The sequence below is a fragment of the Apteryx mantelli genome, chromosome 7 (genome assembly GCF_036417845.1).
Source record: "Apteryx mantelli isolate bAptMan1 chromosome 7, bAptMan1.hap1, whole genome shotgun sequence".
NCBI classification, from domain to species: Eukaryota; Metazoa; Chordata; class Aves; order Apterygiformes; family Apterygidae; genus Apteryx; species Apteryx mantelli.
In genome coordinates, this window is record NC_089984.1 from 29,413,749 (window position 1) to 29,435,436 (window position 21,688).

General features: G+C 47.2%; 1 protein-coding gene across 2 annotated transcripts in view; it reads left to right on the forward strand.

Moving 5' to 3' along the window:
- Positions 1-21,688, forward strand: part of FBXW4 (F-box and WD repeat domain containing 4) — a 64,348-nt gene that overhangs the window by 37,329 nt on the left and 5,331 nt on the right. Inside the window, exon 6 of one of the 2 annotated variants that reach the window (XM_013957636.2) lies at positions 10,873-10,938. The exons of the other annotated variant lie outside the window; for it this stretch is intronic. Within the exon in view, the coding sequence (XP_013813090.2) occupies positions 10,873-10,938 (66 nt within the window). The remainder of the gene's footprint in view (positions 1-10,872; positions 10,939-21,688) is intronic. 2 annotated transcript variants of the gene reach the window in all.

Sequence of the window (21,688 nt, forward strand, 5' to 3'; positions counted from 1 at the left end):
CCTGTTCTGAGAGCTAGGGAAAAGATACATGTCATGAGCTGTCCTCCTCGGAGCATGTCCCGCTGCTGAATGTGCCCTGACTCTGCCAGCCAGGCCGTCCCGCTGCAGCCCCCTCCTCCTGCTCGCCCCAGATCGGAGCCCCCAAGAGGCCTTTGTCCGCCTGTTGAGAGCAGCCCCCATCCCGCCGTTCCCACATGGCGCACCCTCCCTGACAGCCCCCTCCCCATTCAGCAGTTTGGGCTGAAAGAACCTTGGCTAATTACGCCAGGCTGAAAATTACCACTTTGCTGTGTTCTCCTGCTGCTGGGCCCATTTGTGTGGGGCCTGTAGTTAGAGGGAACAAAGCCCCCCCCGTGGAGTCAGGCAGGCCCCAAGTGTGAAGCTACAGGTACAAGCAAGAGGGGAATGAAGGGAATAATTACCAGCTTCTCCAGGTGAAAGCCCTGTTAAAACTTCAATAAGCCAATTAGGGGCCAGGGTGTGTGTGTGGGGGGAGAATCTCCCCCACCTATAAGTGATTCCCACCAGGCAATTAACAGAAATCATTTCACGGAGGGGAGGGGAAGGTAAGAAATGGCTCTTAGAAATTGTCTTGGGGTGGGGGGGAGCCTGAAACAACACAACTGCTGCAGTGGTCCTCATGTACTCCAACCTCCCGGCTCACTGTGTGGCCTGAAAGTGTTGGTGGGGACAGGGGGAGAGGGAGGAGGGAGGGAAAATGGCAAAGAAAAAGGAATCGCTGGAGCTTTACACCTGGGCAGGCTCTGAGAAAGCAAAGGCTGGAGTTCAGAGCTTCTTGTAAGGCTGTGTGTGGGCCCAGAGCACTGAGCTTGAGGGAGCTGCTGGGTCTTGGGAAGTGGCTGAGGGTCAGGCTCAGGGTGTCCTCCACAACAAGGCTAGGGGGAAGGATAAAGGTGTTGAGCCAAGTAGGGCAGGGATAGGTGATGGGTGTGAAGGCAAGAGGTGAGGGTGCACACGGGTGAGAAATGGGTGCCTTTGGAAATCTGCCCAACATACTTGGAGGTCTATAGGTGTCCTGCCTTATCCCACAAGCAGATGGTGTCTGGTGTCTAATACCTTTGTGTGCATCTCATCCAGGGGACCACGTTCTTGTGCTGCTCAGCCAGGAGTTCCACCTGATTTTCCTGTTCAGTTGGGTAGAAAGAGCTGGTGTATTTGCTCAAGATGGAGATTTTATGAAGTCATCTTGCACTGCTCTTGTGTTGTATTGCTGATGGCATGTGCAGCAGTCTGGGATAGAGCCTGCTGTGCCATGGGCACCTAGCAGGAGTCTCTGCCAATCTGTAGGCAGCAAGAGTTTGAATAGCTGCTCTGTAGAGGAGAGCAAGAGGAGAGTGTGGGATGAAGTTGCTGCAAAGGACTGAGATTGTCCTAGTGATGTTGGAGGGGAAAATGCATAGCATAATTAAAGCAGTCCAGATATCGTCTGTTATTTTCCCTGCACTTTCAAAAGAAAAAGAAGTGAAAACATCCAAACCTGAACTCTTCAAAACACAAATGTAACCTTAGTAGTGTTTTTTGTTTGTTTTTTGTTTTGTTTTTTTGCCATTATAATGTTATGGCTTCTGAGAATTAAAAATGTCCTGTAAGGTTCTGGTCCAGTGATGAGTGAAAGCTGAAATAACTCTACTGTAATAGTGTTTAACCAACTTGTCTTGTGGACCAACTTGATGGTCAGTTCACAGTAGAGTCCCCAGATATTCTTTAGGAGGCTTTTTGTGGAGCAGAGAAATGTATCTCTTACGTGGTCCTGCGTTTAGGTTCAGAAGTGATTTCTCAGCAGTGTTACATTTCTCTACAATCACTCCAAGATGCAACCCCAGTGAATGCCTGCAAAGGGAGCTCTGTCCACAAAAAGGCCTGGTAAGCATGCATAGGAGAAATGGTTGTGGCACTGGCTTTCTGTCCCCTTGATGATGCTTGGTACATGTTGTTCAGACCAGTGCCTGAATTACATATTGGATGGCATTTCTTCTTTGGTTAAGGAGTCTTTTTCCCCTGTCATAACATGAGCTTCAGTTGGTGATTAAATTGGGACTGGAGAGAGCTAGGGATGCAGGGAGTCCTTGTACAGACATCTCTGTGCAGAACAACCACTCCCTGCCTGGCAAATGCAGAGGTTGGGGAGGGAGGGGGAAGAGTATTGGACATGCCATGAAAGTAAGGATTTTACATTGTTAAACATGGGTTTTCAAGCCCTTCCTTTTAGTAAAGGAGCAGGGATGACATCAACCCAGTAGCAATACTTGTGCAGCCACAAAGATAATCCTGTTTGAGGAACTGAAGAATGACAGCAGCACTGTGGAAAGCATTTTTTGTGTATTCTGTGTATATGGGAATATCTAAAAGGTTCACCCAGGACCTCCAATCAACTTTTAGAGGTAATTGGAGTGCGGTCATGTCCTGAACACTTCCCTTTTGCCCAAAGCCATGTGTGAGGTGGAGTACTGGGGAAAGGAGGGTGGTATTTAGCTCACAGGACTGTCTGAGTAGACACTTTAGTGTCTAATAAAGGGTGTTTTCCAGTTGGATGCCCCCATGTGAAAAAAAGCTCTGTGTGCATGTCTCTCTTGTGTGGATTCTCTGTCTTAATATCATTGAGCTCAGGTTTTCTTCACAGAAGAACAAATGCAGCGTGTGTTCTGTACGCTGTTGCCTGTTTTCACAAAATGAACCTGCTGCAGGGCTCATGAAGTAGTGGACAGCGGGCAGGGATATGACATTACTCGTGCAGATGATGGGGGGTGAGACAGCAAAGCAATGAACGCAGGGTGGAGGTATCTAGGTTGGGTGCCTGCTAATCAACTTGTTAGTGTAGAGATGATTCCTCTACCAGGGTGGGAATTGGGCTGTTATGGATTAAAAAAAGCATTTATTCTGTCCTCCAATCTGTGGGTCTCTGAAGTTTGGAGCAGGACCTGAAGCTAGAGGCCAAGTGGGAGGGTTGGAGAGGTGAAGCTGAACTTCACTCTACCCCGATGCATGCAGTAAATGAAATGGGAGACAATGACATGATCATTTCTGCTCTCAAATGCATGTGTTCTGCCTCAAATGTGAGACTTCTGTTTCAACCCAGCATCTCTACAGTGCTCTTCAGTACAAAATGCAAATGCCTCCTTCCTGGGGACCACTTTCCAGTTGTCCACCTGGTGCAGGAGGCAGCATGCGAGTGAGTTATTAGCCTGTCTCTCCATGCCTGTGTCACCAGTGCTTCTTGCCAGAGCACGGCATTTCCTTTTGGATCAGCAGTGGTTGTAAATGGTGGGGCATTCATGCAGTCTTCTTTATGCATTTTGTTTTCTCTTCTGTGCTGAGTCCCTGATGGAGCATCCACGGGGACTGGGCAGAGTTCTTCTGTAGCTTTTCTGTGTGCAATTTACGATGCATATCAAGAGCGTGGTTCAACCCTGAGCTGGCTGATGCCTAGGGACATGCTGTGGCATACGCACGAGACTGAAGAAAGCAACAACGAATGTGCCAACACTCTCCAGTCTGTTTGTGGAACAAGCCTGGTCATTTGCTTCCAGCTATGGGTTCTCTTTCTCAATGTTATTCAATGCTGAACAAAGATGAGGCTGTGCTGCAATGAGTCTCTGCTTGCTCAAGTGAGCTTAGTCCTGTTATCAAGTCTAAATACAGACCAATTGTACATGCAAGCAAGCAGTTGGGCCCAGATGTAAGCTCAGCTCCAGAGCACTGTAGAAGAGAGCCCAAACACATGCTCACGCTGAGTTTGGATGAATAGTACAGGGACTGGAGAACGCTCAGCCACCAGCAGGCTCTTGAAACAAGATTTTAACAAAGTTCAGTGTGGGTATTCTTGAGCCTAGAAGAGCAGCCAGTGATGCAAATAGAAAATGTATAGGTCAGAGTTTGATGTACCTTGTCCTTCTTTCCTTGCACTGAAGATGAAGCTCTGAAGGTCCAGAGCTGAAGCTTTGCGTGGCAGGGTATGGTACATGGGACTGGAAGGACAGGAGAGCCCTTGAGGACTGAAGAATATGGAAAGACTTAGTGTGGAGCCAAGAGCCAGAAGGATATTGCAGGACTGTGGCAAATTGGATGCAACCTGTCCTTGTTATTTCAGGTTTTGGACAGTTACATCATGTGCCATCAGCCTCTGCAGCTTTTCCAGTCCTATCTTCTAAACAGACTTCCATTCACCACACTTACTATTCTACAAAGCAGTGATTTTTTTTTTTTTTTCTTCCCCCCCCCCATTAACAGTGGCCGGACTTTTGGTGTGATTGCCTTGCGTGCTGATGGTGTGACTGTCTTACACGCTGATATTCCTTTTGGTAGGCTTTTGCCTACCAAAGGTGCTCCTGACCAGAAGGTTGTCATCTTGGTCTGGATGCTGATGGTGCTCTGGAAGTAGGACAAAAAGGCTTTCATCAGCGAGCTGACAAGGAAGCCTGCTGGGGCAAGGGACCTTGCTGGGCTTGGGCTCAGAGTGAGAGGCAAACTGAAGCTGATTTTAGTCACTTGCTCTGTTCCTTTTGATGTGTTTGAGGCTGTGCTGTTGGAAGCAAGAAGAATAAAGGAGTGGTTCCCCAATGGCAAAGTCTTCCCAGCTTCAGGGAGGAGAGAATGAGACCTTCAGTGACTTCCTTCAGTAACAAAGGAGGCTGAAAATACCTTCTTCTCTTGGGGCCGTCACATCTGGCTGACTAATCTGGCCAGTCTTTAGGGACTCTTCCTGACTTTGAGTGTCTGTCTTTCCTGCCTTCGTTCTTTTAAATATATTTCAACCTGTTTCCTACTGAAAAAGGAACTCTGTAGAACTGGGAAGTTACAGTGTGGGTGAACAGCCCCACTACTGGTTCAGTGGGATATTTTGGCCTTTGAGATACTGTGTGTTCCACAGTGATCTAATTCTTTTCTTTATTTTCCTGCAGGTAGCTTCACTTTCCTGTTTAAAAGGAATACTCGCTTAAGAAAATGTTGTCTAATCAGTATTTTAGATCTTGTAATTCTGTACTATCTCTCCCACAGCATATGAGTGCTTCCTATATTGGCTTGGCAATAGCTTTATTTCACAGGATTTTAAAGAGTTCTCTGTGGTGTTAGAAGACACTGGGGAAACGGTGGGGGGAAGCTTGGCAAGGTTTTGGTTGTAGAGGAGAGAGGTGATCAGCATTGGGGACTGTTTAGTTTCGTATGGAGACTCTTCCTAGCCAGATCCTGCAGACTTGCTTTGTCTTCCAGTTTCATACCCTGGTTCTGGGTGGTCTGCTGCTCACTCATAGAGCACAGTTCCTCTTTGGTTAGGATGTTTTCTGTTAGTGGCTTTGGAGAAGAGGACTGTAGCCTTAAAACAGTAGGGGTAGCCTTTGAGGTTTAAAACACAAATGTTGTGCCTGCTGAATACACACTGAACTGTAGGTGGGTTCTCTACCTGGATGGTGGCCCTGCAAAAGCAGAACTGCCTGAGGTTGCTGTTGTTTACAACACAGATTAGACCCCAGTTCATGTGGTTGGTCTCAGCTCTGGTTTCCCTGCAGGATCAAGATTAAGTGCTTGCAACTTGGTTTTCATAAGCAGATCCACAGAAATGTGCTTGTGCCTGTAGTCCAGCTGGCACACGCCTATGTATTTGTTTAGTTTGCAGTTACTGAGCTGGCACCATATAACCCAGCTGCCTTGTTTTACTTCTGAGATACTGTAGGTGCTTGATTCAGTACTCTGGTCCTCCTGCAAGAGGAGCAAAGTAGGGCTAAAGTGATTTGTCTGGAGCAGCATGTCCTCAAGGGATGTGAAAGGAAGGCACCAGTCCTGCTTGCCCACCTGATCCTGGCTTTGTCCAGCACTGCCTGAATCAAAGGCATGTGGGACCTTTTTTATGTCAGTGGTGCCTGCTTCTTTGTGGAGAAGGAAATGCTGAAGTGATGTTGTTTATCTGTCTTTTCTGTCCCTCCCCCCCGCCCTCTTTTTTTCTTCTCCCTTCACAAATGACTTGCCACTGGGGAAGGAGCACCTGCTTCCACACGCTCTCTCTGTCTCTCTCCCTTTGTGTGTATCTGGACTGCTGGAGAAGCTTCATGCTAGAGGTGCTGAAACTCATGGCACTGAGTTTTCTGCCCCCCTCCTCTTCCCTTCACAATGTCATTACTGTTGCGTCTGTTCCCCAGCGTCCTGGGCTCTTCAGCAGGGGCTCCATCAAGTTTGTGTGACCTTAGCACTGTATTCATGCTGGAGGAGTTGCCTTCCGTAATGATGTCAACTGATGAGGTTAGCAGGATGGTGGTGGCCACGATAAGACATGACATGTTCTAATGATTCGCCTTAGCGGGCTGCGTGTGTGTGTTGGGGGGGGCACAGAGGGGCTTAGAGAGGGGAGGTGGGGGCCCCACAGGTGCCGACAAAGACTTTGACCTTTGCTGCTATAATATCAGTGTTTCACAGGCAGGGCGGTTCGGTAACCCACTTTCAGCCCATCAAAAATTGATTTAATTGCAATTTTTTCCCCCAATTAGGAGCACTGGAGCTTAACTAATTGGAGTAATAGAGAGTAATAAGGCTCTGATAAAAAGCCTTCCTCTGCCTCCTTTGTATCTTGTGTCATTGCCTGTCAGAGGTCAGAGAGCTTGCATATTCTATTAGGCAGAGTTGCCTTCATTTGTACAAATTAGTTTACCCAACAGTAATTAAAATGCCAGTGCGGGTCGGGGAGAGCTGAATACAATTGATGGGCACGTTGGTGAAGGATTTGACAGCTCCGATGGCCTGCCTTGCCAAAGCGTGTCAGTGCTGAATCAAAGGCTACACAAACCCACAGACCCGTGTGCTTAACCCGCAGCACTGTCAGCATCAACTGCCTTCTCTCCTCTTCTCTCGTCTTCGTTTGGGACTTGCTTCCTCTTCTCCTTCTTTTCTTACCCTACTTAAGACTTCTTAAAAAAAAAAAAAAAAAAAGTTTCCCATCTTCGTGCTATCTTTTCTGTCGATTTGCTTTCAAAATGCTACTGCAGCTCCCCCGTCCTGTCTCCCTGGGTGCTCCCCCCTACTCTCCCCCCTGCCTTCCACATTCCCAGCTGCAGGGCTCTGTCAAGTAATAACTTCTTTGTTTCCCAGTCCGATGAGTCTCCGTATATAATAGTCTCCAAAATGGAACAACGATGTCCAATTCCAGGGGGCGGGGGAGCGTGCGAGGGAGGAAGGAACAGGCTCTTGCATGTGTCAGGCAGATTCTGGACTTGAAATCCCCAAAGAGCAGAATAGGACTTGGGAAGCAATCTGTTTACAGTACAGGGGAAGGGCATAAGCCTGAAGCATGGTGAAAATTTAGAGAGAAAAGGTTAGAAAGGGCCTGTTTCACCCAGGTCCCTTCAATGGCTTTGCATAGCCAGAATCACCAGCTCAGCCAGTGCTTGCTCTGAAGGCTGGGTTGACAGTGAGGAAGGTACGTGTTGTACAGCGGGATTTGCATCTCTGGAGTTGAGACAATCTCCAAGCCTCTTGACAAACAGCGCCTCTTGACAAACAGCACCTCTTGGAAAGGACCCATGTGCAGTGCTCTCTTCCCAGCAGTCATATCTGGTAGTGTTCTGTCCAGGATGATGTAAAGAAGGAGGCTGCAGAAAATGGGGGGTCGGCATTTTGAGAGCGGGGATGGAATCATCCCCGCTGCACTGTAGCCAGTGTACTGCTGCTGTTGCCAGAAATGCCATGGGATCTGTAATGGCCACAAGTCAGTCAGATGGAGAGAAGTTCTTGTGTTTCTTCCAACAGTGCTGCCAAAATATGCACGCTCTCTCATATCCCCTGGCTCAGCTCCTGTTGAGGGGGATGATCTCTAATGGGACGCCTTTTCTGTGGCATGGAGAAGGCTTTCCCTCCCCCCGCCCCCAGGAGAGTTTCAAATGGGAAGAAGAATGTCAATCTCAGATGGCTGGAAAATGCCTTGCTTTGGGCAGCAAAAGCAGGCTGAGCATGAAATGTGTGTGTCCAAGCGCTCTGCAGAGTCCCAGCCTTCCTGGCACAGCAGAGGTAGAAATGCTACATTGGCTTGCTTGTTGCTTTTACCTCCCAGGGAAGCCATGTCAAGACGACATACCTAGCTGTGGTAGCCCTGCACTGGTGCTTATCTTCCATTTAGAGGAGCCTCTTGGAAGGAGCTCATAGTCATGATGACCAGCAACTTTCACAGGGCAGGAGAAGGCTTAGTGGGGAAAGAAGCTCTGCATCTCCAAGCCCGTCTGAAGCTTGGACTTAATATAGCAGTTTTTGTGTACCACTTAGATCCATCTAGTCAGTATCTGTGCATATCAGTAGTATCACAATATACTTCAGAGAAAAGTTAGTGCAGGTATGACTTATGTAGGGCATCTTGTGCTTTTCTCAGTCTAGTCTCTCCTCAGTCTCTTTGACTCTTGAAAGCATTGGTAGGCAAAATAAGTAACACTTACAAAGCTAGTGAGCAAGTAAGTCTTAATGCTGTCCTGCTCATATACCTCTGGAAGATATTTTGAAGCTAAACTTTACACACTTAGCTCCAATGTACATATTGTCTCACACCTACCAAAGCTGATGTGTGGTGCCCTTTTGCTTGGAGTGAAATTGGCACCTCTGCAAGGTGCTCAGTCACAACAAGCCCAAGGGCTGAATCTGTCTGTCTGCAGACCAGACTTGAGGTGAGGGGCCCTGTGTCATCTCCTGAGAATCCAGCCTTCAAGTTCTGTTCGTTCTCAGGCTTTGGCAATCTCTCGCAGGCACCGCTTCCTTGTGTGTGCCTTGTGGATCCTGCTCTCTAATCCTAGCAGTGAAGGTGCCCTGCTCTTCTGGGAGAAGTCTTATCTTTGCTTGCTAATGGGCTCCAGCCTGTTAAAGATAAGGCCTGCAAACCTGATCCTGCTAAAGTATGAGACAAAATTCCTGTTGACTGAACGGAGTCAGCTTTACCCAGAAAAGACTTGTTTGTGGCCCCAAGGCCTGTATGTGATGCCAGAGAAAGATCTCTTCATCTAACACTCTAGTTTTTGGAGGGGTGGGGGATGAGGACTGAGGAGGGAAATCTGAAGTCCAGAACTGACAGCATGAGCAGAGATTAGACCTTGCTGTTCCTCCCACCTTTTTCTCCCTGTTGGTGTGCCTCCATGCTAATTTAGACCTGTGGCAACCATCAAAGCCTTGCTGCATACCTTCTGCACAAAGGGGCCCGTCTCCCATGTGGGGGCGTTCTCTGCTGGGACAGAGTCAGCTTGTCCCCCAAAAGAAAAATCTTAAGCACCCAATTGCCTGCTTGACTGACTCCCTGGCTGCTATTATGTTTCTAACCACAGTAATTGGCTTTAGTAGTTATTAATGGATTATGTTTGGGGAGGGAGGGACAGAACCCAACACCTAGCTTTGTAGCTGAGGGATTCCCTGACCAAAGTGCTGCTTTCCAGACATGAGGTTTGACTGGCGAGCTGTCAGAGCTAGTCCTTTTTGCCCATCTCCCCTGAGATGGGAGACACTGGCAAACGGGCAGTGCTCCCTCTTGTCCTGCACTGTGGTGGAGGGAAGGCAGGTATTGAGCAGAAACCCTGTGTCTAAATGCAAAATGCTGTATGCTTTCTTAATTGGCCCTTGTGGCTTTTGCACAGGAATGAGAATCAGCTTTTAAAGCGACTTTCCCTTGGACTCTCAGATTTTGGTCAGGGACTTCCATGGTGTGTTCATGCCTTCGCTGCTGGAGTAACACCAGCAGTAGTACTCCTCACAGAAGTTGAGGAGACTACAAGAACCCATTCCTCATGCATTAAAGCCTTGGAGACACCTTCTGACCTTCAAAAGAAGAATGTTGTAGAGGATCAAAGGAATGTTTAAAAATTGCTATTTTTATGGACATGGCATGTTTACTTATTTTGTTTTCCTCTTTCAGCTGCCAGCTCCTATGTCATGCTGCGAAAGATGTTTGGGCAAAGCATAGAGCCAGCCTGTATTTAAAGTAGTGACTGTTTCCTGCATTCGTGCTATCCTTGTTGCAATGATTTAAACATAGTTCTGGCATTTTATTTTCAGTAGCTGCAATAAATGTTGCTTTGTGAGAGGTCATTTATAGCTTACTTAGAAATCTTTGTGTGAATTGGTTTCTCTTGTTCAGACCGAGGATAGGAAGCTGGCACAAAGCAAGCAGTGTGGTGTGGAGAGCTGCAGCACCCAAGTGCTCCTGCTGCTTGAGTTTAAGGGTTAGTTCTTATCAACTAGTTCAAGGCCAGTGGTTATCAGGTGACTTCTGGAGCCAGCACATGCAGCAGGGATGCAGTATTGCCAAAGAGGATTTTGGAATGGACCCTGTTGGAAAGTGTGAACTGAGCCAAATATTGTTGCAAGAGAGTTACACTGTGATGTCTCTAGTAGAGAGTGCTTAAGCACTGGGCAGGGCAACTTGATCCAACTTTAAAATTGGCCCTGCTTTGAGCAGGTTGGACTGGAGACCTCTAGAGGTTCCTTCCAATTTGCATCATTTTGGTTTTTTTAGGCCTGTGGTGCTGCAGCCAGTTCATGATTGTGCTGGGAATTTGCCAGCACGCAGAAGCAAGATGTGAAATAGAAAATTAACAGCAAGTTTTCCATGGGGTCTATCAGTAGCTTATGGTTTTGCTGACAGTATATGAAATGTCCTGAGTACTGTGCTAGCTGTTCTGAAAGCGTCATTGCAAGTACAGCTGTTCCTGTTCTAGACTTTCCCTCCACACATGCAGATACATCTATATTTCCTGCTGATTCTCGGCAGTCATGGCCTGCTGAGAAGTTCAGGCCAACTACTGAGAGAGCTCAAAAGCACCTCTCCCCTTTGCTGCATGCCTCTCTTCGGAGCACGAGGATTTGAAGATTTGTAAGTTGTTTGTTTTGTTTTGTTTACAGCTCATTTGTGACAGGGACAGCTTGCTGTGGACACACCTCCCCTCTGAGAATCTGGGACTTTGAGAGGTAAGTGAACTTCCAGGTTATGGGGAGTGACTTGATTCGAGAGGAGTGAATAATCATGAGAAATGCAGTGCTGGAGATGGCATTGGATCGTTCCTTTAGTCCATGGAGGCAAAGGATGGTTAAGGATGAGATCTGAAGGGAAAATCCACTTGGCGTGGAAAGGGCTGTGTGTTTGGGGGGGGGAGGTTTTGATACAACAGGGAGCAGCTCTACTTGAAATGGGTCATCTTGATCATAACGCCCAAGAGAGGAAACAGGAGGGTTCTGCAGAGCAGTAGAAAGGATGATGGTGAAGACTGGAGGGTGAGGAAGTGAGTCCCAGGAAAAATTGTGAATTTGAGCCTAAACATAGCCTCTAGAGTGGGGTATTTCTGTCTCAGGTGAGCCTGACTCAGCTTGGCAGCTTTGTTGCTGCCCTGTGGATTACTCCAGATGGAAGATGGAAGTGGTCGCCTTGACTAACAGCTGGCTCTTGTAAGCCTCTTCCTGACTGGCTGTTACCATGGGCTTTGCTTAGGCTCACTAAGATATATATCCAGCACAGGAATGACTGTTCTTGTGTCTAGTTTCACAGCTATACTCATCTCCATTGTCAGGAAGCCTCCGTGGACATATAGTCTCTTTTCTCCAGTGCTGTTTCTTCCCAGCTTTCCTAATTAATGGCATACAGCGATCCTTGCTGCCTAATGAGGATGCTTGTGTTGTATCTGGTTTCTCCTCATTAGTCATGCTCAGTCAGAAAATACCCATTACACCCTCCTTTTTCTCTCTCTCAGTCCATACTTTAACCAGAGCCATAAGAGAGCAGAGGGTGACCTGCATCCTCCCATTCACCCACTGGTCTGTAGTGATGAGAAGCCGAAGGTGAACACATCCTGTCCTGGCTGGTGTTTCTGGTAGCTCAGAGAGGTGAGAGGTGGCGAGAGGTTATCTAATGAAATGACTTAGGCATGTCGTCTTCCTTCTGTCTTAATAAGCATCAGAGGTTAATTGTTGTGGCCTGTGATTTGAGGCCACTGAGTAATTTCTGTTTGGTGAAGGTGCTGACCTTAGCAACTGGGGAAATGTTGGGCTCAAATCCTGACATGAAACTCAACTGCTGACAAATTTGAGACTCTCAGCCTGGGGGGTTTTGCGTAGTGATGGACGGATAGCAAATATTTGACAGGATTATTGAACAGCAGCTCAGCTTTCCAAGACTGGTATGCTCTGGGTAGGAGTGGCACAGCACGGTTTATCAAGGGAGTGCCGTCAGGGCTGGGGTGAACTGGTGAGGTCTGGAGGGGGGGGAATGTGGAGGGGGCAGTGACAGAAGGGGCTTGAGGGGTGTCAGCAGAGCCACATTTGAGGAAAGGAGGTAGAGCGGGATTGGTGGGGATGCAGGGCTGGTCTGAGGACAGTTGTCCTTAATGTGTAGTTTAGATTGTCCATCTGAGTCAATTGTGTCAAATACAAATATAAAACAGTTTGTTTCTTTTTCTCTGAAGTAGTAAAACTAAAGACTTGGCAAAGGACGCATCCTGCAAAGGACAAACTAGAGAGGGAAAGACAGCCCAGGTGTATTCAGCTGTGGTGCATGTTTCTTAGTGACCTGACGGTGCCTTTGGAGTATCCCAGAAGGATGCAGGCTGTGTTGTGATACCCCTGCCCATCATTCCTCCTGGCCTTTCTTGAATAGAGGCATCCGACAGGAGTGAGGAAGATGGACTGGGGCAGGGGGGGAGAGGGTTGCCTCTCTGACAGCCTTTCCCAAGGAAGCCTGAAGAGATAATAAAGCTGTGTAGAAAATAGGATTAAGGTAATGAACAGGCACAACGGAGTTTGATCTTTCAATAACGTCAAAGCCTGAGTGACAGGCAAATAAAAAAGCCAAGGCAATCTAGTCCACTGGGCCTCTGTTGCAATGGCTGGAGTGTCAAACTTATTCTTCCCTCTTCACCTGTCACAGCTGGAATGCACTGTGCCACTGGGGCTCTTCCTCTGCGGGGACCCATGCACGGCCTGGGAGTCTTGTCAGCATGTGCCAGGCAGAGGTTGTGTGGGGAGCGTGGCCAAGGAAACTAGCACATGGCCTCTTGGGAAGCTTGATGTGATCATTCATAGTGAGGGAGTACAGAGCTGTCCCTGCAACTCCTGACTTCTCCATAAACTGTTCTTACTCCTAGTCAAAAAGCAAAGCTCTGAACTCATTTTTAGGGCCTCCAGCAGTCTCGCTGGGAAATACTGATTTCTTGCTTTGGGATTTGTGCATGTTTTCTCCATGTTGACACTCCAGAAGTGGGAATATAGCAGGGAAACACAAAATCTTGGAGCTACCCAGAATTGAAAAGCTGCTCCTGTGCCAACTGTGTTCTGATAAAGTCTGGCAGACAGTCAGACTCTACCCAGGCCCTCCAAGTTAGCTGATTATCTTTTCCTTGTGGCCAAGAAGGACCGGAGTCTGATCTGCAGAGGTCGAACATGGTAAAGACATGTCTCTAAGAGCAGAAACCAAACAATTTCTCCCTCAAAAAATGAGGCAGGGGAGAGTCCGATGCTTAAGACTGTTCTTTAAAACTGCAGGATTCATTAGCATCACCTTGATTCTTCGATGTTTTCCAAGACCTAAAAGTTAGTTTAGTTAGCTGGGTTTTGTGTACGTGGGTGTGGGTAAGTAATACTGCAGCAGCTCCTGTGGCATTCTCTTCCCTTGGGGTAGGTGGTCTTTTCCCCACAGCTGAGAGCTGGAACATCCTACAAAAGGATTTAAAGCTTAAATAACCTTTTGTGTACTGATCTTCTTAGTTCCAGGCCAGATAAGTCCTTGGCTGATGCTTGTAGCTGTTGGTCATGGTGTGTTTTCGTATTTACGACCTTCGCTGTTCTCTGACCCTGGGGCAGCCATTCTCATCCCTCAGAGAGGAAGGGGATAATGTCTTCACCTGGAAACATGTTCTGGGCTTTGAAAAAGGCTGGTTGGGTTTTGAGGCGAGGAAATTTTTAGTGGGGAAAGGAAACGCCTCTTGCTGCATCCCACCCCCACAACTGTCTTTCATTTCTGACTCTGCTCAGATGATGGCGTTGGATCAAAGCCGAAACAGGCAGCAACAAGCAATTGTCAAAGGGAGTCTAAAGCAGGGGAATGACCGCGTAATGCCAAGACACTGTCTCTGATGGCTGAAATTCCAGCTGCTGCCACACCTGGCCCTTTCTCCTGTAATGAAGGAGGATTTTTTTCTTTTTGCTTTTGAAGCTGGCTGACTGCTCCTCTAGAGGACATATCTCGCCTCACAGATGCTACGTTGTACCATCAGACTATTTTCAGATGTGGGGAAGTTGCTGTGCGCTTCTTGCCACTCAGTACTTGGGATCAAGGTGAGGGGTGTGCGAATAATTTTTAAGTGATTAGAGGTCTGCACAGGAAAGGAGAACGGATAGCAGCAAGGGCCACTGGATACCAACCGGGGTCCTTGCATTGAGTATCAGATCTTGCTGACTCCTCGGCCTCTTGCCTCCCTGTGCCAGTGAGGGATAGCATGGCAGCTGACTTCTTGCTGTGCTCCCTGTGCAAGTGCACCTGCCTTTCCCCTTTCTCTGCTCAGACCTTCCTGTCTCATCTGCCAGTGCTAGTGTGTGGCTCAGCAAAACAGCTAGTGAATGGCAAGTGAGAGAGAAGGAAACTTTCGTCACAACATGCTTCTCTTTCTCTTCCCACCTCCTGCCTCTTTTGGGAGACTAGGCTGACCCACTGCTGGGAACAGCTCCAAAGCCAGCACTTGTGCTTTGCCTGTAGACAGCTGTTGCTCCCTAGTATATCATGGTGGTCTGCATGTCTTTAGGAGACAAATGCCTCAAGGATGCTTCTCCTCAGGGTATGACACTGCAGAGGCATCTTTTCAGCAGTTCCTGGAGCTGTTCTGCCAAGCCCGATGTTTGAAACATAGCGGTGATCTGTCGGATGTGGCGGTCCCCGTGCTATAAACGCTTGGAATGCACAAATCCTGCGTTCTCCTTTGCTGCGACGCAACGCGACAGGCCCAGGGCACGAGAGCCACTGTGTAAACAGAGCCAAAGTTAGCTGTGCCCTGCAAACCACCCCAGCTCCTCTACCTTTTTAAATACCCAGTCTTTGTCCATCTCCTCCCCACTTTTGAAAGCATTTTTGGCAGAGTGTGGGTTTTCTTTTTCTTTTTTTAAGAACCCTCTAATTTCTCTTTCGGTTTTTCTCCTTCTCCTGAGCCCTTTGAAAGTGGCTTTACGCCGTCACTGACACCAAACTGACACTTTGCGTTTCCCTGCTTCTTATCCCTTTATGGCAACAGATGTTGAAATTTTGTATCCCTTTTATCTGTCCCTCTTTGCCCTCTTCCTGTAATTAGGTTTCCCTTGTTAGCAGTACAAAGTGGCCCGGTTTGCTGCCTGGCCTTTTGAGCCATTGTGTCTGAGCACATTTTTTTTTTTTTCCCCTCTTCTTTCGGAAGAGTTCCTTCCCCCTTAAGTAATAGGCAGGGTGTGGGCCGAAGCTATGGCTTTTTCTTGTTTCTTTGTTCTCCATTTATCTCTGCCACCTTTTTCAAAGGGATGGGGGGAGGAAAGTGTGTGCATGGAAGGGGAAGATACAGAGTTGCATTTCTTGACCGTCAGGGCCCCCCTGCTCTTCAGGTGTTCAAGGCAGGTGCCTTTGATGTCTGCACGTTTTGGGGAGGTGGGAGGTAGAGGATTCATGAAAGTGGTATGGGAGTGGAGGAGAAGGGAGATTCAGGTGTGTGCCTGGTGTGCTCAGTAGAGGGGTGGGGAGGAGACTTGCAGGGTAGACGGGCAGCTGCTGAGCAGGTTCAGTAATCCATATTTGCCGCTAGTGCTGTCATGTTGTGGTCTGTCTTTGAGAGGCAGCATAAGTATTACCACCACAAGCAGATGGCTGAAGTTTGTTAACTTACTGCTGCTTGATCTCTGGTATCCGTTTCTATGGGAGCCTCACAGGGGTCTTGCTAGGTTGTGCCTGCCTGTGCAGCAGGGTGGGCGAGAAATAGTTGCCGGCTTTCAAATCTCTGTGCATCTTGATTTGCACCCACTTTGGTGATTCTTTATACCCACTAAGTGAATGAACATGAGCAATTGTCAGGAAGGAAGGAAGGCTTGGAAACTTCTGCTCCTTATGCCGGTCTTGATCAGCAAGTGTAACTGGACAGTTGCGCTATGTAGAATTAAGCACCCTGGTTGTATGCTGTACCCTGTAGTGCTAGGCTCTACAAGCATGGAGCCGAGGGAGACTCTGGTCCAGAGACTTGACTGTATACTGGCTGAATTCTTCTTCCAGCTACCAGATGTTATTTGTAGGCTGTTTGGGGGTAATGGTAGAAGCTGATCACTGCTGATGCTTTCCTCTTTTAATCCAGTCCTACTTGGCTTTGTGTCCTGGCATGCCCAGCTTTTTTTTCTCTATGGAAGTAGATAAATGAAATGAGTATCTACAGGTCTGGTTCTTGGTTATAAAACTTGTTTAATGTTTTTAACAAAAGCTTTTTGTGTAGAGGCTTGGTGTTAGATATATGAGCAGATTTCTTAGCCTTGTGCTCTAAAACAAGTTCTGTAGCAGGCCCTTCTCTCCATAGCTTTGAACTCAAGGGTTTAAACAGGTTTGAGATCCTCTAATTTTATGATAAAGGTATGTGTTGGGTGAAGGGGAGCAAATGGGGTTCAGCACCGAAGCTGCTAAATCGAAAGAGAAGATAACCGACTCCAAGAAGGGTGGGGAGTCTGTTTTACCCAGGCCTTCGAACAGAGAGGTGGGTGGAGATGTCAGTGGAATAGAAGAGAGGAGCAGTAGCAAGTATTATCCTGGCACTGATAACGTTCTCACAAAATTTTGTGAGCAGAAGAATCATAATACCATGCAGTATATCTAGAATCCCCTCTCCTGCCCTGCTTTTCTGTGGATTGGTCATGACAAATATCTTTCTTGCTGAAAAAAATTCTCTCTAGGCCTCATGGAAAAGAGGCTTTACACTCCTTTCAGGTTTGGGTTTCTTCCTCGGCATCTTTGCCTTGGCTGAACAGTCTTTAAATTACAATAACCATTTCAAAACTTGTCCAGGAGTGAGCTAAACAGCTCTGAGGGCCCTGCTTGCCTCAGATCAGTGAAAGCAAATGCATGCCTTCTACTGCCTCCGCTCACTGCAGTGAAATGATCCACAGATATTTCCTCTTTCTCAGACGGCTACTCACTCTCTTCTCTGGAGGCTAGGCCTCTCCAGCTTGTCTTTTGCTGTGCTGTTTTGACCACCCACCCCTCCACAGATAACTTTGGTTACTGTTTTTAAAGCATCAGTTTTGAGTGTTCCCATTTGTACATCCTTTGGTTATTCAGGAATGTGAATGCCATGCCTTCTCCCCAAAACCCAAAGAATGGTTGGTGAGGTAACACAGTGAGGGTCTGTTGGAGGATGAATTCTAGTCTTCAGGCAAAACCCTTCCTTGGCCTGCTCATATTAAATCAGTTTGGCACAATGACTGTCTTCGCTGGGTTTCTAATTTGGTACTTGGAACCATTCTATCTGCAGTAACGTAGTTAGTATGGAGAGTTCAGATGTCAGTCTAGGCAAAGGCGAAGCAGGTATTCTTCATGGAGCTACCCATCCCACCTGTGACTTGAGGAGCAAGGCTAGATGTAAACATGTATCCAGCCTTCAGGCATGAGTTAATCACTTGGCAAGGTAGGAAGGAAATTCCTGCCCCAATTCTGCAGCTCTTAACCATAGGGTTTGATTGCTTTGATGTGAGATCCTGGGCGTTGTTGGAAGCAGGACACTACGTCTACTGGGGCCAGTGCTGGAGAACACTGGCTGCTGCAGGGAGTCTTAAGCATCTGTCTCTTGGATGACTGCTCATCTTTAGCAGTTTTGCTGTGCTCAGAACTTTCCTCCTTTTGGGTAGAGTGGATGGCTTTAGTCTTGCCTGGACGTACAATGCATTGTATTTCCTATGACCTGCACACATTCTCAAACAGTTTGGGGCCCTGTGGTTCTTTGATTTTTTTGTTTCTTTATCATCACCTTTCTGAATCCTAAGTTGGACATCTTCTGCCTTCCCTTAGCTGGAGGGCTCTGGTGCATTTTTTTTTTTTTTCCTTAAAAAAGTAAGAACATACAGGTGTTTATCCTAAATCCTTTCCTTCTCATTGCAGTCTTGGCCCTATCTCACTGCAGATGGGCGTGAGGCCAGCTCCTGCCCTTTGGATGTATGCATGTCCAGGGCACACTGTGGCCTTTGCACTCCTGTTCAGGCGTATTTATGACAACTTTACAAGGCCCCAAACAATTGGAGAGCGTGGGTGGGGGCTGGACACTCCAAGCGCATCAATCAGTTTCATCCCCCTGAGCCAAAGCAAAAGCAATCTTTATTTTTCCCTGGGTTGAGAGAGAATCAACAGAGGCAAGAGAGAAGAATGGGAAGGAGTGAATGAGGAACCCCCTCTGCCACTGGCTAGCGGTAGCTCATTTAAACAGATGGCTTTGTTTTGATTTGGACTCTCCATTTTTTTGTCTCCCCACTAAAGGAGACCTGCAGAGCTCTGTCCAGAAAGGGAGCAATACAGACGCCTGTTCCCACACAAGTGGGGCGAAAGGCGAGAGGCTTTGAGAATTCCCTGCTTCTTTTCCTTGCCTCCCTCTTTTTCTCTTCCCCCAAGAAATCACAGTTTGAGAGAATTCCCCCCTACTCCTCCCGTTGGAAAGAAAGACAGAGAAGACATTCTTGACATTCTTTGCAGAGAAAAGGGGTTAAATGTCTGAATTTGGGGGTCACCATGTTATACAAATTGCAATCTAATCGTTTTTACAAGAACACACGTGTGCTAAGAAAAGGAGCCATGGACAAGAAAGAAAAGAGGACAGACAACCTTTTTTGTCCTATTTTTTTTTTTTCCCCCCCCAAGGTTTTGGACTATTGTCATGTCCTGTCTCTCTCCCCTCCTCACCCCCGAGAGGGAGAACATTGGTTTTATAGTTAAATTGGTTCGTAAAGCAGAAGGGCTTGGTGCCATTTCTGTTTGTTTTCCCAAATAAAAGCCCCAGCAGGGTCTCTTTTGCACCGTTGTGGCTTTATTTGAAGAAACTGGCTTTTTCCCATAGCCCAGCGTGTCAGTTTATCCTCTGAACTTAACCTTACGGGAACCCAAACAACAAAAACTCACAGGGTCCCAGAGCTGGAAAGGTAAAGAAATTGTATCTTTTTATTGGACCATTTAAAGCGTGTGTGGGCCAATTCAGAGAAAGCAGAAGAAAAGAAGGCAAAACTCTCTCTTCTGTCCCCCCCCCCCCACACACACAATCTCAAACCGTCGTTGGTGTCATTCCCCCCTACTGCCTCGATTCCCTTCAGCTGCACTGGGGAAACTGAAGGGCATTTCTCCTGAAAAACACTTATAACAGCATCTTGGAGCCATTTCAGATAGAGGGGCTCCCCCAAACTTCCCAAGCCAATTCCACCCTCCCTGCAGGAATTAGCAGCCTTGGAGAGGAGAAACCTTGGGGTAGGATAACCCTGAGAAGAATGAGTTTACTAAGGAGCTATGCTTCTCCCTAAGCATATTATACATGTTGTCTGACCAAGTCTTTCCTTTCTTAGCATAACCTCTGCATCCCTTAGGTGCCTCAGCCCTGGTTGTGAAGCACCTGGAAGAGATGACAGCTTAGCTCTTCCCTTCAGTTTTGGTGCTCTCTCCAAATGGGATGACAGGAGTTGTGCATACACTGAACTCGGGATAATTGTCTTTAAGTGGTTTTGTTTCCTTTCTCTGTTTGATGTTCAGTTCAAATATCCAACTGTTTTGAACTGAACAGCTCTCTTTCCAGTAACTTTTTTTTGTAAATGCTTGAGAACTGGCTTGTTGCAAGTAGTTAATGGAGCTACAAAATGCCTTTAAAGTACTGCTCAGTTTCTGAATGGTCACATGGTTATGTGCAACAGCTTCTCCTGTCTGATGGATGATCACAGCTCACAGATGAGGTTTCCAGAGTGAATGAATGTGTCCTCAAATTCAGACATCTCTTGTTTTCAGCAGATCTGAATTCAGCAGTTTCTTTGAATGCTCTTAATACCAAATTTGTTTGCTGCATGTTTGCATAATATGAATGCTAGTGAATCAGGGTCATGATAAAATTAAGGATGGAAAGGAACAGCATTCATTGCTTCATCCTCTTTGCTGTTTCTCGGTAGTTCACTTTCCTGGCTAGTAGGCTTTTATCTTGTGGAGACATCAGGATAGCAGTGCTGATGACTGGATTTCCAGCATGCAAGAAAGAGTAAAATGTGGAAATTCCAACCAAATAGCTTATTTAAAAAGGAATGGAAATTGTTTTGTGTTCTGAAGAATGTGGAAATTGATGGAGAGGCATCAAAGGATTCCCTACAATGCCTGAACAAAATACCTTTCATTTTTGGACTCATCAGTTTGATGCCTTTCCCAGGCATAGTGACCTTGTTTAAATGACTTGTTCCATCAGCAAGGAGTTGAGAGCACAGTGCTAACACAGCCTTCCTGTGCTTGGGATGAAGAGGGCTCTAGGATCCTGTCTGACTCTGTTCCCTGTAGGCTGGTACAGGATGACTCCAATACAATTTCAGTCTGTTTAGGTGCTTTAGAGAAAGCAGGAGAGACTAGGAACATTTGCTGCACCACAGATAGCCTGTGGCTTTCTTGTTTGGCACTGGAAGTCTACCTGTGTCTATAGACCCTGCATTGGTCCAGATGGTTTGTGGTTTAGGTGCTGAAACTTGAGTTTTGGGTCCTAGGCTGGTATTTACTGGAAATCTGAACTACCACATTTGTAGTTGGGCTCCACAGACCTCTGCTAGCCCAGAGTTGTTTCTGTCTGTGCCACCCAGCAAGTGGACTGAACCCTGGCACATTCTTGGCCCAGGCTGTTCAGTATGGACAATGCAACAAAATTCCTACTATCTGCGGAGCTAACTAGCTGCCTTGCTGGAAGAGGGCCTGGGAGTGAAACAACCTGTATTTGCTATCACTGGAGGACAAGGACATGGGGTGAGTTGGTATGGACCTTACGTGCTTGTTCTTGCTTGGGCTCTGCAGTCACTTGCTGACAAACCTTCAAAGCATGTGAACAAGGACAGGGCACCCTGGCCTCTGAGATGCTGTGGATTAGGTGGCTGGCTTTCACAAGGTGTTGGAATGCAGAGGACAAAAAGGAAAGAAAAAAGTTGTTCCCTGCTGGATTTGGCTGGTGCTGGTGATCTCTGCAAACTGGAGAGAAACCAAATTCATGATAGCTATCACATGTCTTTCTGGTTTGTTGTCCCTCTTTGAGTTGATGTCTTCTGCACAAGAAAGTTGTTAGACAAACCATCGTTGATGTGCTGGCATAACTGCTGCTTTTCTACTGTTCCTTAATGGGTTATCTCAGTCAGGCTGTGGGTTTTGCTCCCTGGGAAGTGGAAGCTGCTGGGGACTGGGCTTTAAGGGCAAGGAGTAGTTGGGATGATGAAGACTGGAGAATTTGGGGACACTAACTTGAGAGCCCAAGGCTGGGAACGCAAGGCAACGGGCACAAACTGAAACACAGGAAGTTCTATCTGAATATGAGAAAACTTCTTCACTGTGAGGGTGACAGAGCACTGGAACAGATTGCCCGGAGAGGTTGTGGAGTCTCCTTCTCTGGGGATATTCAAAACCCGACTGGACGCGATCCTTTACAATGTGCTCTAGGTGACCCTGCTTGAGCAGGGGGGTTGGACTAGATGATGTCCT